This window comes from Chrysochloris asiatica, unplaced genomic scaffold (assembly GCF_000296735.1).
Source record: "Chrysochloris asiatica unplaced genomic scaffold, ChrAsi1.0 scaffold00008, whole genome shotgun sequence".
NCBI lineage: Eukaryota > Metazoa > Chordata > Mammalia > Afrosoricida > Chrysochloridae > Chrysochloris > Chrysochloris asiatica.
The window spans coordinates 14,780,572-14,798,440 of NW_006408526.1; the positions used below are offsets into that span (position 1 = coordinate 14,780,572).

At 37.9% G+C, this 17,869-nt stretch overlaps 1 protein-coding gene across 1 annotated transcript in view; it reads left to right on the top strand.

The window, feature by feature from the left end:
* The window catches only part of AASDHPPT (aminoadipate-semialdehyde dehydrogenase-phosphopantetheinyl transferase), a 53,927-nt gene extending 38,368 nt beyond the window's left edge, over positions 1 to 15,559 (top strand). The window contains exons 3-6 of the mRNA XM_006833792.1: positions 6,569 to 6,690; positions 7,356 to 7,517; positions 12,001 to 12,072; positions 15,265 to 15,559. Coding sequence (XP_006833855.1) covers positions 6,569 to 6,690; positions 7,356 to 7,517; positions 12,001 to 12,072; positions 15,265 to 15,429 — 521 coding nt within the window. The 3' untranslated portion in view covers positions 15,430 to 15,559. The remainder of the gene's footprint in view (positions 1 to 6,568; positions 6,691 to 7,355; positions 7,518 to 12,000; positions 12,073 to 15,264) is intronic.
* The last annotated feature ends 2,310 nt before the right edge of the window (positions 15,560 to 17,869 follow it).

Here is a 17,869-nt window from a genome sequence, read left to right on the forward strand (position 1 = left end):
ATGTTGATCTTATACCCTGCCATTTTGCTGAATCTTTCGATCAGGTCTCATAGATTTTTTTACTGAGTCTTTGGGGTTTTCTATGTTTAGGATCACATCGTCTGCAAATAAGGAAAGTTTTATTTCCTCTTTGCCAATTTGGATGCCTTTAATTTCTTTATCATGCCATATAGCTCTGACTAAAACTTGGAGCACAATATTGAATTGGAGCGGTGATAAAGGGCATCCTTGTCTGGTTCCTGTTCACAGGGGGAAGGCTTTCGGTTTCTCTCCATTGAGCGTGATGTAGGCTCTAGGTTTTGTATATATGTTCTTAATCATGTTGAGGAATTTCCCTTCAATTCCTACTTTGTTGAGTGTTTTTATCAAGAGTGGATGTTGGATTTTGTCAAATGCCTTTTCTGCATCAATCAATATGATCATGTGGTTCTTTTTATTTATATGATGGATTACGCGCTGATTGTTTTCTTGATGTTGAGCCACCCTTGCATCCCTTTTATGAAACCAACTTGGTCATGATGTATTATTTTTTTGATGTGCTGTTAGATTTTATTGGCTAGGATTTTGTTGAGAATTTTTGCGTCTATGTTCATGAGGGATATTGGTCTATAGTTTTCTTTCTTAGTGATGTCCTTCCCTGCTTTTGGTATGAGGGTTATGCTTGCTTCATGAAAAGTATTAGGGAGTTTTCCATCTTCTTCTATGTTCTGGAATAATTTGAGTAGAATTGGTGACAGTTCTCTGATAGGTAGAGTTCACCCGTGAAGCCATCTGGGCCTGGGCTTTTGTTGGTCGGGAGTTTTTTGATAACCTGGTCAATTTCTTCTTTGTTATAGATTTGTTCAAATTTTCTACTTCAGTCTGAGTAAGCTTAGGTAGGTCGTGTTTTTCTAGAAATGTATCCATCTCATTCAAATTTTCGAATTTGTTGGAGTACGGCTCTTCATAGTATTCTGTTACTATCTTTTGTATTTCGTTTGGTTCTGTTGTGACTTCACCTATGTGGTTTCTAATGTGATTTATTTGTGTCCTCTCCCTCTTTATCTAGTTTTGCCAGTGGTGTATTAATTTTATTAATCCTTTCAATTCTTTCTATAGTTTTTCGGTTTTCCATTTCATTTATTTCTGCTCTTTATTATTTCCCTTCTTTTGGTGCCTCTGCTGGTCTGCTTCTAATTGTTGAAGATGCTGTGTTAATATTTTGATTTTGGTCCTTTCCTCCTTTTGGATGTGTGAATTTATCACAATAAATTGTACTCTCAGGACTGCTTTTGCCGTGTCCCAAAGATTTTGGTATGTTGTATTTTCATTCTCGTTTGTTTCTAGGAACTTTGTGAATTCACGTTTAATTTCTTCTTTTACCCAGTCGCCTTTCAGCAGGGTGTTGTTCAGTTTTCATGTGTTCAACTTTATTGTTGATTTCTAGTTTTATAGCATTGTGGTCTGAGAAGATGCTCTGTAGAATTTTGATGGTTGTGAATTTATGGAGGCTTGCTTTGTGACCTAACACATCGTCAATTCTGGAGAATGTTCCATATGCACTGGAGAAGAATGTATATTGTGCTGTTGTTGGTAGAATGCTCTATATACATCTATGAGGTCAAGTTGGTTGGTTGTGTTGTTAAGTTCCTCTGTAGCATGTCATTTCTTTCTGGTTGTTCTATCCTTTTTCGAGAGTTGTGTGTTGAAATCTCCCACTATAATTGTGAATTTATCTATTTCTTTCTTCAATTCATTAAGGTTTGCTTCATGTATCTTGGTGCTCTTTCGTTGGGAGCAAATATGTTTATTATGGTTATGTCGTCTTGCTCAATTGACCCTTTGATCACGTAATAGTGTCCTTCTTTGTTTCTTATGCTGGTTTTTATCTTAAAGTCTACTTTTTCGGAAATTAGTATTGCCACTCCTGCTTGTTTATTGTTGCAGTTGACTTGGTAAATTTTTTTTCTATCCTGTAACTTTTAGTCTGTTTTTGTCTTTGTGTGTAAGGTATGTCTCTTGCAGGCAACATATTGATGGATCTTGTTTTCTTATCCATTCTGCCACTCTTTGTCTCTTCTCTGGTGGATTAAATATGAATTGATTGCTGTCATTATGTTACTTTTTTGGCGGGGCTGTTCATTCTTTGGTTCTGTTTTCCTTCTTGTGTTGGATTTGTGGTATTTAAGTTGTTTCTTGTCGGTTTCTTCCTAGTTTCTATGTTCACTTTTTCTGCTTGGGAATTTGTTTTTATTATATATTGTGGAGTGTTAACTTTTTTGGGGGTTACCTTGTAGGCTACTAACTTTTGTCTGCATTTAGGGTACTTCATTGTAATCTGTAATTTACTTGACATCCCCTCCACTTGGGCTTCTGTTGCTGCATTTGTCCCTCTTTTGACATTGATATATTTTTGGCTTTCAGTTGATCTCTCTGCTCCTTTGAGTTTGTTGTTGTAGTCTCGTTCTGTTCTGGACTCTGCTATCTGTTGGTTGTATTACAGGTGGTGTTGCCATACCTGTCAATCTGTTTGTTGTCTGTTCTTGTTGGGTCTCCGTGCACAGAACTCTCTTTAGGATGTTTTGAAGTGCTAGGTTGGTTTTGATAAAATCTCTGATTCTGTTTATACTGGAATGTTTTGATTGCACCATCATATTTGATTGATAGTTTTGCTGGTTAGGCGATTCTTGGTTGACAGTTTTTTTCTTGCAGGACTTTGTATATGTCTCCCCATTGCCTTCTCGCCTGCATGGTTTGTTCTGAATAGTCAGAGCTTACTCTAATTTGCTTGCCTTTAAAAGTTATATTTCTCTTCTCCCTGGCCGCTTTTAGTATTTTTTCCTTTTGATTTTGGAGAGCTTGATTATTGAATGTCTTGAGGCCTATCCTTCCTGGAGTACATTGGTCTTCTTGAATGTTTATCTTCTCATCTTTCAAGATGTTAGTTTCCAATGCTGTGTCAATCCTATTTGATTGTTCCTGCAGTACTTTCCTTACTTATTTTCCTCGACCCCTTTTCAGAGTATTTGAATTTGTTTCCATATCATTCTTCTGAATTCCCTCTCAGGCATTCCCAGAACCCGCTTCTCTTCTGTTTTTAGACGTGTTTCGATAATGTTGTTTTTTATTCATCATGGTTATTATATTATTTATTATTAATATGATCAGGAGATGGGCTTCCCTTATCTCCTGTAATACGTAGCAGGTGTTGTTAGGTCTTGTCTTAGTGGTGGAGTATTATGGTGTATGCTTATCGCTTGGCTATATGGGCACGATTGCTGCTGCTTCTTAGGTGAAATAGGGAGAAAAAGCTCCCACCTCTGGAAAAGATGTGTGATCAAAAGGACCAAAAGCAGAAGTAATATAAACGCATAGACAGAAATCACCACTTTGGAACAGAGATGCTGCTTTGGTCAACTTTTCTGTGCTACACCATCAGTGTATGTGCAAATAGAAGCCTCCAAGAGGGGTGGGGTAACCACTCTTTCAGGCCTTTCCTCTAGCCACTGCCGTATAGGTTGGCAGATATATATTGGGGAGTTAATGGGAGAAAGAGCGACCACTATTTATGTATACTCTGAATGTCAGTTATCTTGCATGTGCTCCGCGCCAATCTTGGGATGGTTGAGACCTGTTCTGTTGGGGTTTTATAGATTGCCTTGAGTTTGTCCTGCCCAGCGAACTCAGACAGCAAGCAGCCCAGCCACGGGTTGCAAGGTTGATAGCTGGAAATTCTAATCTGCTCCCTGGGAGAAAGACTACGTGTCCCACCCAGGCTCAGATGCACTTCCTCAGAACCCTGGTCTGGGTGTTTGCGGTTATCTGTGTGTGCACAGTGCAAATCTCGGAGTGGTTGAGTCCTATTATGCTGCGGGTTTACAGGTTGCTCTCTGTTGATTGTATTGCTACTAGACTGGTCTGGCAGCAGCTGCCATGGCTTGCTAGAACAATAGCTGGAAGTTCCACACTGCTACCTGGGAGTAGGGCAAGGTGCCCTGTCCCAGCACAGATACAGGGCTTAAGATTTGGGCCGGCAGGTGACGTCAGAAGTCGCTGCCCCACTTCTTCTCTCTGTGCCGTGGGTAAACTGCCCTTCTTGATGTCTGAGCTGAGATCTCAAGCTGGGACAGGGAGGGATGTATAGTTCCCTGTGGCTTTGATTATTGGTTGGTTGGTTGATTTTGCTGGAAACACCATTTTCTGAACGGGCTGGCTTTAGCCCCGCCCTCTAAACTCTGCCAGGGCCTAGTAGTTGTCAAAGTGGTCCACGAGAGTCTTAAGATGCCCGTATTTTGCTTAGTAGCATGATTTTTTTTCAAAAATGCGAGTTCAGGAAACTGAAGTCCTAGAGCGTATGATAGTTCAGAAGCTGTGGGTTTACTATATGAACGCTTCCTTTGTGAGGTTCGTCTCCCTTCTCACCGGAGCGTTCCCTACCTGGCTCCCCTGGCTGCCGCCTCGAAAAGGAAGTCCTGATCAGTACATCTTGATTGCAGGTTTGATCAATTTCAGATTGAAGAAGTTAGTAGAACTTCCAGAATCACAGCAACTCACAAGCCACCACAGTATGACAAACTGACAGAAGTGTGGTGGAAGAATAGAATACTTTGTCAACTTTCACGTGCACATGCACATTAGGTTATTGAAAACACGTGGCTTGGGTCAGGTGCACCTTAGTCCTCAAACTGACATCTTTGCTTTTGAGCACTTTAAAGAGCTCTTGTGCAGCGGATTTGCTTAATGCAATAACCTTGTGTAATTTGACTGCTGCTTTCATGAGTGTTGGTGTCGATCCAAGCAAAGTTAAGTCTTTGACAACTACAATTCTTTCTCCATTTATATGAATATTGTTTATTGATCCACTTTTGAGGATTTTTGTCTTCTTTACATTGAGGTGCAACCCGTACGAAGGCTGTGGTCTTTGATCTTTATCAGTAAATGTTTTAAGTCCTGTTTGCTTTCAGCAAGCAAGGCTTTATCATCTGCATATCGCAGGTTGTTAATAAGTCTTCATGGCTATCCTGAAGCCCTGTTTTTCTTCATATAATCCAGCTTTTCAAAATATGTGCTCACAATCCAGATTGAATACGTTATCAGTGATGCTAAGGAGATGCTTCAGATAAAATGAAAAACAAAATGTGAAGGTATTTTACAGCAGCATTTCAGAAAAGAATAAGAATTCAAACATACTGTTTTTATTTTGTCATGTTAGAAAACAATGTTGAAAATCAGTTAAATAAGCCTATATTACTTTTCCAAATACAACAATTACTCAGAATAAAAGAATGATTTTTTGCTTCTTCCGACTTCCTCCCAAAGTTTTAATTTTTAATAAAGGCATTGCTTCCTTTTTTTTCTCTGTTACAAAGTACAGTAAGAATTTTAATTCCAATGTTAGTATAACTATTTTATCAGTATTTGTTGTGGATTTTTGACACTCTACGCTATGAGTCAGAACTGACTCCATGGCATACAACAACAACGATCCATAAGTAATATCCTCCTGTTCTACTTATTTAGCACTTATAAAAGGTATGATTGATGTGTTTAAGCACAGTTATTAATACAAATTGTGCAGATCATACACCCTTGTTTGCTGTATGTAAAGAGGACTTAAAATACTGATAAAGATTAAAGAGCACAGCCTTCGGTATGGATTGCAACTCTATGTAAAGAAAACAAAAATCCTCACCACTGGACCAATAAACAACATTTTAATCAACAGAAAAGATTGAAGTTGTCAAGGACTTCATTCTTCTTGGATCAGCCATTAACACTCATAAAAGCAGTAATCAAGAAATCAAATGACATATTTCATTAGGCATATCTGCTGCACAAGACCTTTTTAAAGTGTTGACAAGGAAAGATGTCAGCTTGAGGATTATGGTGAGCCCTGACCCAAGCCGTGGTATTTTCAGTAACCTCATATGCATGTGGAAGCTGGACAGTGAAAAAGGAAGAACGTTGAAGAATTGATGCATTTGAGTTGTATTGGAAGAGAACATTGAAAGTGCCATGGGCTGCCAAAAGAACCAACAGATCTGTGTTGCAAGAAGTACAGCCAGAATGCTCCTTGGAGGCCAGGATGGCAGACTTTGCCTCTCATACTTCGGACATATTGTCTGAAGGGACCAGTCACTAGAGAAGAATATCAGGTTTGGTAAGGTGGAGGGTTTGGTAAGGTGGAGGGTCAGAGAAAAAGAGGAAGACCCCTAACCTCTAGCGAGATGGTTTGGCGGTTTGGCAGCATTAATGGGCACAAGCATGGCAAGAACTGTGGAGGTTGGCCCAGGACCAGGCAGTGTTTCGTTCTGTTGTGCATAGGGTTATTATGAGTCGGTACCAACTCTATGGCACTTAACAACAATTAATAAAATTAGTAATTTCACTTAACTTTCTTAATATTAAATCACCTGTCCCTGGATTAAATTCTGCTTGTGTTATTTTTTACTCTTTTAACTTCTACTTTGTTACTATTTTATATCGTTCAGTGTGACTATATTAAAATGTACCGTAGTTTAATTTTTGTAGTGCTGTTTTTAATATTTTCGGTGATAAAACAGCTATTTTGTATTTTCTCAATTGACAGGTCGCGGTTCAATCTCAGAATTCTTCCATATTATGAAAAGGAAGTTTACCAACAAAGAGTGGGAAACAATAAGAAGCTTTAAGGATGAATGGACTCAGCTGGACATGTTTTATAGGAATTGGGTATAATTTCTTTCTCATTTGAAAGTAAATGTCTATAATGCCTCTAATGTCTTTGAGCACAAATGCTGCAGTTACCCTGTGGTTCATGTAGTGTTTGAAATAGTGGGTCAGTACTTGCAAACTTCATGATTCCTATGTATCTATGTTATATAATGACATTCATTTAAAAAAATTAAACCTATATTTAATGCCCAATTAGAAGGTACTTATTAAAGCTAAACAATGCAAAGGAACTCTTACACAGGAAGCATTACACGGCATACATCTAGTTAGCCATTTACTAGTTGACAGAAGACAGTTCATAAGTTATTTAAATTCTCAAAACAACCCTACACTAGTAAGATACTAGCGTTATCCCATTTTACAGGTTAAGAGGATGGAGGCAGAGCTTTAATTGTCTCTGGGCATTTTAACAAAACCAGCAAGTTTTAATATAGTGTGTTGTTGTTAAGTGCCATCGAGTCGGTTCCGACCCATAGCGACCCTGTACAGGGTTTCCGAGGGTATAAATCTTTACGGGAGTACAAAGCCTCATCTTTCTCCCGCGGAGCGGCTGGTAGTTTCGAACCGCTGACTTTAAGGTTCGCAGCCCAATTCGTAACCACTACGCTAAAAATTCAGATGTGTTGGGGGCTTTTGAAAAGAAACTGTCTTTCTGTTTTTAGGCTTTGAAAGAAAGCTTCATAAAAGCCATTGGTGTTGGACTAGGATTTGAATTACAACGACTTGAATTTGATATATCCCCATTAAACCTGGATATTGGCCAAGTTTACAGAGAAACTCGTTTATTCCTGGATGGGAAGGAAGAAAAAGAATGGGTGTTTGAGGTAAGAAATTTAATAAACTTGCTTATTGTGAATGCAGTGTATGTATATAAGAACAGACAGGAGTTCCTGGGTGGTGCTAGTGGTTATCATCATTGGCTGCCAAGGAAAGATTGGAGACTTCAGTTCATCCACAGGCAACTTGGAAGAAAGGCCTAGCAGTATGATAGACTTCCAAAAAAGAATCATCTATTATAAAACCTTTGGAGCACAGTTCCCTGACATGCATGGGGCCGCCTTGAGTTGGAATTGTCTTGATGTCCACTTGTACTGGCAGACTAGATACAGCTGGATTCAGTCATGGTGCTCTGGTGGTAAAGTCTGGAATACTGTGACTTAACATTTAAGCTGTTACTTGAAAGGTGAGTCATAGTCAAGTAACGGTAGACGGGAAAAGGCTCCTAGACATAGAGGACAGGCCTGTGTGTTGATCCCTAGCATGGAAATAATTTGGGGGATGTTGTTGTTGCTGTTAAGTGTCTTTGAGGCGCTTCTGATTCAGCAACCCTGTATTGGGTTTCCGAGGAGCTGCTGGTGGGTTTGAACTGCCGACCTCATGGTTTACAGTCCAGTGTGGATCCTACAGCACCACACCTAGAGTCCAGTTTTGATATTAGGAAGAGCCAGAAGAGATTTGTGAGAGGTTCTAGAAGAAACTAGTAGTCACGTGGGGCTTAAAGATTTTAGTCTCTCTATAGAGCGTAGTGTTACGAATCGGGCTGTGAACCGCAAGGTCAGCACTTCGAAACTACTAGCTGTTCCGCAGGAGAAAGATGAAGCTTTTTGCTCCTGTAAAGATTTACAGCCTCAGAAACCCTGTACAGAGTCGCTATGAGTCAGAACCGACTCCACAGCACAAACCACACCACATCTATGGTGTCTGACAATAACAATTCTTAACTATTAGAATAATCCAATACAAACTTTAAGCCAAAAAAAAATTAGTGCCTACTGGAATGGTTTCTTACATATGATTTTCTCAGAGTTATATAAAGTTAGGGACGAGAACACTCAGAACTTTGTCTTTTCCCTCTCTGCTTTAGTTTTCTTCTTTCCATGTTTCTCTAACACACCAGCTTTCTCAATTTCTCTGATCCCTGTGGTAGGAAACATCATTGCCTACCAGTCTTGCATAATACAACAGTTTAAAAACTTAAGGTATTGCTGAACCCCTTTCTGTTTCAAACCCAAAAATCTCTGGGCAAGGGATTCACTGGCTTAGTTGGGTCAGAAGCTTAGCTCCATCTAGTCAGTGTCGCTAAAGGAGTGGTCTACTATGATTGGCTCAGTTTATGTCTGGTATAGTGTACCTAGGGAATCTGTTATGTTATGTGATTGTTTTGCCAGAATTACCTGAATGATGTGCAGAAAAACAGTTCTTGAATAAACAATTTAACAGATGTTGAGTAGGGAATATTCAGATCAGATTTCTAAGGAAGTGAGCAGTCAAAGCTGATAAGAACAGTGGCTATCAGGATTATATCGAGATATAGGATACTGCAGAACTAGTGAGTTGTTACAAAAAAACCCCAAGTGAATATGTCAATTGAATAGAGGGCTGGACTAAAGGGGTAAAATTATTAGCATGTGGGCAATAGTTGGTCATCGAGATTTTTAGGTGAAGCTTTCCGATTACTAAAGGAGAGCTCCGAGGTGAAGCTAAGAAAGGTGCAGAGTGAGATGGGAGAGAATTATAGGATAAAGCCCTTAAACACATATGGAGAAGTTAATCAACAGAGTGGCCACAAGAGATCCAAATAAGAGTATGTTTAAAAAAGAAAGCTGTGTTAATAGCTGCCAAGATACCAAATGAGTTTTGGATTTATCAGTGTTAAAAGACAAGCCATACGATAAACACAACTGACCACCAATCTCAAGGTTGGCAGTTCAAACCCACCAGAGCTTCTTGGAAACCCTGTACAGGGTCACTATGAGCTGGGACCAACTTGATGGCACTTAACAATAATGCTTTAAAAGATAATAATGTTAAAGATTATTTTGATACTTGGAGGAAGAAACGTTACCCTTAGGAAAATTAACTGGAATCCTTTTTTCTTCTTATTGTCAGTTAATAGGTTTTCACTGTACACATTAGGATTTAGCTTTAGCTCCTGCATTCAACAGAAACTGAATTGTACGTATGTTCATAACTGTTGGGAAGGGTGGTGGTGGTGTGCTGTGGAGTCAGTTCCTCATAACTACCCTACATAGGGTTTCCAAGGCTGTAAGTCTGTATGGCTTTACAGGAGCAGAAAGCTTCATTTCTTTCCTACAGAACAGCTGGTAGTTTCCAACTGCTGACCTTGAGTCCAACTCACCAACTCATAACCACTATGCAGATCTCCTAATGTGAAAACAATAACGCAACTAGGTGGGCCCTTTGTTGTTGTTGTTAAGTGCCGTCAAGTCTGTGTGTGTGTGCAACCTTTAGACGGTTTCCGAGCCCCAGCTGGTGAGTTTGAGCTGCCAACCTCATGGTTGGCAGTCCAGTACTGATTCTACTGCGCCACACCAGAAAGTCCAGGTAAGCCCTTTACTGTAAGCTAATTACAGAGTGACTTCTATGCACTGAAGTATAATGTTTGTTGTTCAACATAAAAAGGATTTCTACAGTGAAAGGAATTTAGGATTTTGAGGAGTAGGGTTAGAATCTTTATCTTTTTGACTTTTATATAAGCATTACTTAACATACCTTTTTGTTGTTGTTACTGTTTTTAGGCACATTTTCCTGTTACCATGAATGAATTGAAAGTTTATGATTAATAAATGAAATTTATGTTATAGCAATTCCAGTGGTTTTAACCTAAATTAATTTGTAGCCAGAACATCTCCATATGTTTTAATCTTAATATGGGGTCCTGGTGTTTCTTCTGTAGGATAAGAACTGGACTGCTAACTGCAAGGTTGGTGGTTCAAAGCCATTAGCCACTCTTGGAAATCTTACACAAGATCACTGAGTAAGAACCCACTCAATAGCACTTGACAACCACAATGATTTTTGAGGAACACCCTTCCTTATTCTTACCTATTACTGAATTTTTTTATTGACGCAAGTAATAATACTAATATTTTCCACTGGTTTTTAGTTCAAGGAAAACGATTTTTCTTTGTTTTGGCTACAGTAATAAATGACAGTTGTTGAGGCATGCTCAAAACATACATAAAACGGATTAGGCCCATGATATGCCAGGATCTTAAAAATTGTTTTGTAACATATTCTCTGTGTCTTTTTAAACATACTGTCGTTGGCTTACTGAATTTAATGGTTGGTACTTTGGGTACTTCAGATACATACAACAGTATAAAGAAGAGAATAAAAGATAAAAGGTTGCTAAATAATGTTTCTGAAAAGGTTTCTATTTAAACTAATGATGAATACCATAATCAAATCTTTGCCTCATTATCCATTATATGCTAAAACCCCCATCTCCCTTTGTTTTATAGAGTATAAATAAAAAAGTACTTGTTCTTTATAAGTCTTACTTAAAAGTTTCAAGTATGATTTTCAGGGACTTTAGTAAATGGCTAATTAAATGCTTGCAAACCAAAGTTTGTAATCTGATGGGTTTCAGTGTATATTTAAAAAATAAGCATATGCGAACATATCATCATTTAGCAGTAGGTATACATTGTATGCCTCTAAGACAGCACAAGTCTTCTATATATTATTCCTATTGAAACTATCTGAATAAAATTAAGAAACTCAGACCCAAAAAAAAGCAGTTTTCTCTTTTGTTAAAGAGGTAGGGCCTGAACTTGAAATCTGTGGTAGTTTCTAGATGTTTCTAGATTAAAGTGGGCTAAGGTGTTAGTGAAGAATATTGTCGAAGAACATATAATGCCAGAAAAATGAATAGGTCTCTCGTGGAAGAAATACAACCAGAATACTTCTTAGAAAATGTGAGACTTCTTCCCATTTGGTTTTGACATTTTAACAAGAGGGACCAGTGCCAAAAGAAGTACATCATTCCTGCTAAAGTGAAAAAGAGAAAGGTGCTCAACAAGATGAGTTGACACAGTGGTTCCAACAGTAGGCTCAAATAACGCTCAAGAATAGCAACAACTGGAGGGTGGAACAGGATCAGTCAGTGTTCTGTTGTGCATAGGCTTGCTATGAGGTGAAACCAACTCAGCGGAACCTAGGAAGGACTGGCTCATTTACTAAAAGGGGGAAATACTATAAAAGGCTGTATTTATGAACAAAATTTGTAATATAGATAGTAGATGGCAGTATTAATTTAAAATTTACTGTAGTTATGTAATAGAATGTGGCTAATAGGGACTACGTAGTGAAATCTTTGTCAGTAAAGGGCTAGAATGCAGGTTGATTTATCAAAATGGCTTGGTGGTGGGGCAGTATCTATATATATGCAGTATGTATCTATTTGTGCATGCATAGTATACACAGATAGAAAGTGATACACAGAGTGAAAAAAATGGAAGCAAAATAGTAATCTGTATTACCTACTGTTTGTTGTTTTTCCAGGAAAGCAAAATAGATGAACATCATTTTGTTGCAGTAGCTCTCAGGAAACCCGATGGATCTAAACACCAGGATGTAAGACTTTAAGAATTCACATTTTTTTCTAAAAAGCATTAATCTGTGTTGGTGGTGTTATTTATGTTGAAGGAAATAGTAGTTTGGCTTATATCAGATTTGAGGGTTTTTTTTTTTTTTAATTACCTATGTAAAAATGTCTCGTACATTTTCAAATTATTAAAATCATCTGGGTTTGCTCAGAACTTAAGTATTGATTTTTTAACGGTGACTTATTTCCTAATTAGTTGAACCTGTTGGCTGTAAGGGTACAAAGTTGCAGGTTAGTGGATAATGAAATTATCTTCCAAACTGAGTTTCTCTTCCTTTTTAAAATTATATCCTGACTTAATTCATAAATTTATTAATAGTGTTAAATGTGAAGATTGTGTGTCATATATGGCATAACATTTGCCTCTATACTTTTTTTTCCCTAAAAACTTGGTAAGTTGTGATTTTTTAAGGGATACTGATATGTTAAAATACTGAAATTATAGGCAAGCCTTAAGTTTTAGGTCAGGTCAAGTCTAGTGTGGAACTGTAGGATAAACATTGGACTGTTAATTGCAAAGTCAGCGTTTCAACCCACCAGCTATTACTTGGCATCATAGGGTTGCTATGAGTCAAGTGATTAGTGATGTTAAATCATTTAACAACAAAACCAACAAACATGCATCACTACCTGTAGAAAAATAGCTCAGTCTACCAACCATCGATTGAAATTCTTAACTGCCTTTAAAAGGACTGGCATATTAAAATCGACGCAGTATCTGAAGGTACTGTGATGCAAGTTAACCTTCCCCTATCTACTCAAGTCCCATGATTTATATTCTCTGCAAATACCTTATGATGTTTCTGTAGAGCTTTAGAGCTTTTGAAACATTTAGTTTCACCAGATAACACCTATTTAGGTATCCCGTAGCGTAGTGGTTACGAATCGGGCTGCGAACCTTAAGGTCAGCGGTTCGAAACTACCAGCGGCTCCACGGGAGAAAGATGAGGCTTTCTACTCCCGTAAAGATTTACACCCTCGGAAACCCTGTACAGGGTCGCTATGGGTCGGACCCGACTCGATGGCACTTAACAACACACAACAACAACAACACAATATAGTGGGAAGAGAACAAGAGTATGATACAGGCTTTAGGCCCAAGTGTTAAATTAATGAGCTGGGCCAAATTGTTCTTCCTGGTTCTCAGTTTACTCATCTATAAAATTTAGATAGTAAGCATATCATAGAATAGCTATGATAATAAATCATAAAGCATTATATGAGAAACCATATTGTCTATAGTAGAATGTTAGAGGAAGCCTACACTGTGTTATGAATAAGGACTCTTAGTATATGATATAGTCTAAAAATTCATTTTGAGTAGTTATGGGCATTGTATCAGATGTGGTGCTGTAGAATAAGCTCTTGACCAAAAGGTCAGTTTGAACTGAAAGGTTGGAGGTTCAAACTCACGAGCTGCTCCTCATAAGCCCTATTTTACGGTCACTATGGATTGGAGCTCTAGTAGCATAGTGGTTATGAATCGGGCTGCGAACTGCAAGGTAAGCAGTTCGAAACTACCAGCTGTTCCACGGGAAAAGGAGGAGGCTTTTTGCTCTTGTAAAGATTTACAGCCTTGGGAACCCTGTACAGGGTCGCTATGAGTTGGAACCAACTCCACGACACTTAATAACAACCCTCTAGGGCAGGGGTGGGAACCTTTTGCCTACCAAACTTTACTGTATCATTCATGGACCATACAAAATTATTAACTTAAAAATTACAGTATTTGGTGTAAAAAAACATTTAATTAACTCACCCCTAATGGCTCTTTGAGTTAATACAGACTGCAAAGCTGTTTGAACTGCCAGGTCGGCGGTTCAAGCTAACCAGCTGCTCCTCGGAAACCCTATATAGGGTCGCTATGGCCTAGAACTGACTCAATGGCACTTAACAACAGTAACATGGCTGGAATTGCAGTTGCCTTGGCAGGGCCAGACCAAATGATTTCAAGGGTCTGATATAGCCTGCGGGCCGGATATTCCCTACCCCTGCTCCAGAGTGTTGATAAGTTCTACTGAGGCTGTTGAGACTCAAAACTTACCTGTATAGGGTTTCTGAGAAGCAGTTGCTGGGTTTGAACCACTGACCTTGCAGTTAGCAGTCCAGTACTTGTCCTATAGTGTGACATACCAGGATTGTAGGATAAGCTCTAGACTAGTCAAATGTTTGCTTTGCAATTCCCCTCGATCAGAATTATCTACCTACTTAAGTTTTCAGAGTTTGAGGCCCATTGATCTTATATCTGGATATGAATATCTTCATGTAGGATTCAGTAATTCTACATTTCAATAGATTTATTTATTATCTTGTGTATACGAGAGGGCTCCAAAAAGTTTAAAGAAAATTAGAATGAAAAGATAATGAAATTTTTACAGGAACTTTTTGAAGTCCCTAATAACATACTGTGTGTTATTATGTTGTTAAGTGCCATTGAGTCGATTCTGACCCATAGCAACCCTGTACAGGGTTTCCGAGGAACAGCTGGTGAGCTTGAACCACCGACCTTGCAGTTCAAACGGCTTTGCAGTCTGGCGCATTAACCCACAGCGCCACACCAGGACTCGGGGACTACAAAAAGTTCCTGGAAAAATTCCATTATCTTTTCATCCTAATTTTCATCAACGTTTTTGGAGCCCTCTCATATATATAAGATAAAGAATAAACCTATTTGAAATGTAGAATTACTGTGGAGCCCTGGTGTGGCACTGTGGGTTAAGGTGCCAAACTGTAAAGCTATTTGAACTGCAAGGTCAGCAGTTCAAGCTCACCAGTTACTCCTTGGAAACTCTATACAGGATCAGAACTGACTCGACAGCACTTCACAACAATAGTAACATATTGTATACATAAATACACAGGTTTTCTATTTGATATTTTACTTGTAAACATCTGTAAAGCCAAGGAATAAAAGTAATATTCTAGAGATCCTTTTTGTTGTTTAAGTGCATTGAGCCAGTTCTGACTCGTAGCAACCTTCTGTAGGGTTTCCAAGGAGTGGCCAGTTAGTTTAAACTGCCTACCTTGTGGTTAGCAGTCCAGTGCTTATCCTACAGTGGCATGTTATAATTTAATACTATTAAAATGCAATTTGGTATTATTTTTCATAGTTATACAAATTTGATCATGAAGTTAATGTGCAATCTTAACAATATTTTTAGGTTCCTTCTCAAGATGATGCTAAACCTACCCAAAGGCAGTTCAAGATTCTGACCTTTAATGATTTAATAGCGTCTGCTGTTCCTATGACACCTGAAGATCCGTCATTTTGGGACTGTTTTTGCTTCACAGAAGAAATTCCAATACGAAATGGTACCAAGTCATGATATGATTACCTAAGTAACAAAAGAAAGATGAAAACTGTAATCTTATGTATTCAATGAAAAATAAATACCTAAAATATGAAATTTTGTTTCACAAAACAGTTGGGGAAAAAACCAAACCCTTTCCTATTAATTAAAGCAGACCTTCAATTTTAACATCACTCAACAGAACAGTTACCTTTTTTTTGTTCCCCAATCACTTTGAATTGACAAAAGAAACAGAAAAGGGTGACAGAATCTTAAATATATGCTATTGTAGAAAAAAATTAGAATATGCAAAATGGAGACATTTAGATCTTATGTTTCAGAGAAAGCTACTCTTAAGATCGTGTATATCCTTTTAGACCTTTTTCTTGGCAAATAATTTCTTGCAAACGTAGTTGTTTATAAAATGGGAACATACTCTGTGTGTATTTTTGGTTTTTTAACTGTGCATCTACTGTTCATAAATACACTTCTGTGGCGTTCTTTTAGTGACTATAAAATACTTCATTGTATGGCATTAATAGTTAGCATAATAGTTAGCATGATTTTAATTGATGGTAGCAATGTCCAAATTTAATTGGCTTAAACAACCAAGGACATTTGTTATTTTATGTAACACACAGCATAGAGGTGTCATTAAAGATGGTTTTTGGCTCTGCAATCCTCAGTTTAATTCATTCTACTTTAGACCTGCCCAGCTTATGGTCACTGAGGCCACTGCTGTGACTCCCAGCTTCGTATCCCATAGAAGCACATACATAGAGCTGGAAGGAGATTTCTACTCTCTCTGCTCAATTTTATCAGTGAGGAAGAATTTCCTCAGAAGACTTTCCCCTCTGTTTCCGTGACTGAGGGAAACCAATATTTGACATTATTATCCTCTGTGTGGGAAGTGGACTCTACTGATCAGGAAGAACGTGGGTCACAGAAGTAGGAGAATGGTACTGAGGGGGGGATAAGGAAAGCTTGCCATAATACACTCTTTCCTAAAGTTTGATTGTCTACATTCATTCCTATGAGCAGTGGTGCAATGAATATCCTTGTAACCAAATTTGAGGTACATGCTGAATTCTATCATTAAGAAAGTTTCTAGAAGTGGAGTAACTAGTTTAAAAGGCTACAGCATTTTTAGAGCTGTAATAGTATTACTAATTACTCTCCCCAAAGGCACTTATACTAGAAGTAGATGAGGGCCCACTCCCACCTAGCTACTCCCTGGTCAACATAAGTATTTTTTTCTATTTTGTGTGTTTAATCTGCCAATGTAAGTGAAAAATGGTATCTTATTTAATGGGTGTTTCTTTGATAATGATGGTATCTTTTTAGTTTTTGGTTTTTTTTTAACCAACTGCCTGATCATAGTCTGCCTATTTTTATTTTAGCAAATAGGACTTAATTTAAAATTGGAACATAATATATAAGATACCAGGACCATCATATTGATGACAGAATTTATTATATGTTGTAGTGCATGTTTTTTGGGAGTTAAAAGTCTTGTTATTATTACATACCAAGTAAAATAATTTCATTTTTTCTATTACTAAAATTAAAATAGTGTGTAGGTTGTATAAAAATACTTTTTGCTTAGTTAAAAAGAGAATTGGAATGTTTTATAATTTTTTATTATTAAGCATGTCCAGATATTCTAGGCATAGTAAATAATCATGTTTAAAAGCAAAATCAAATGGCATTTCTAATAAAGGAAGTATTGTTAACTCTAGCATGAATGTAATGATGATATGAAAAACCATTTGTGTCTTGTCATTCTAATAAAACTATTAACAGTTACCATGGAAGTTTCATGAACTAGGCACTGTGTTAGAGTTGGTCTTTTTTACGTTTTTTTTGTTTTGTTTTGTTTTGTATTTTAAATCAAAGCTTCACCCTTACTACTCAAAAGTATAGAGTCTTGGTGTTACGCTGTGGGCTAACGTGCTGGACTGCAGTCTGTTTACGTCACAAGGTTGGTGGTTCAAGCTCACCATCCTCTCCTTGGAGACCCTATACTGACTGGGTGGCTGTGTGTTGGAACCGACTTGGCGGCACTTAAAAACAACAACTCCAAAGTTCTCTCCTGCATCACCAATTTTTTCCTCTGAACTGAATCATTTTCTTCAACTTATAGTCATTTGTCCTCTTTAAGTAATTATTGAATCTCCATCTGCTTCACCCCCTTTTTTTTTTGTTAAATCTTTACGTTAAGATGATTCTTATCTTTCATGCTCTGTTAAGCTGATTGTTCATTCACATTGCTAATGCTAATAGTTTCTTTCTTAAAGTTCCCAAATTAGAGTATTCCAGGTCCTAATTCTCATGACCAGTTCCTTTTCCATCTGTATAGTTTTCAAGACTTAAGGCTTCAAAGATGAGGCTTTCTACTCCCGTAAAGATTTACACCCTCGGAAACCCTGTACAGGGTCGCTATGGGTCGGACCCGACTCGATGGCACTTAACAACA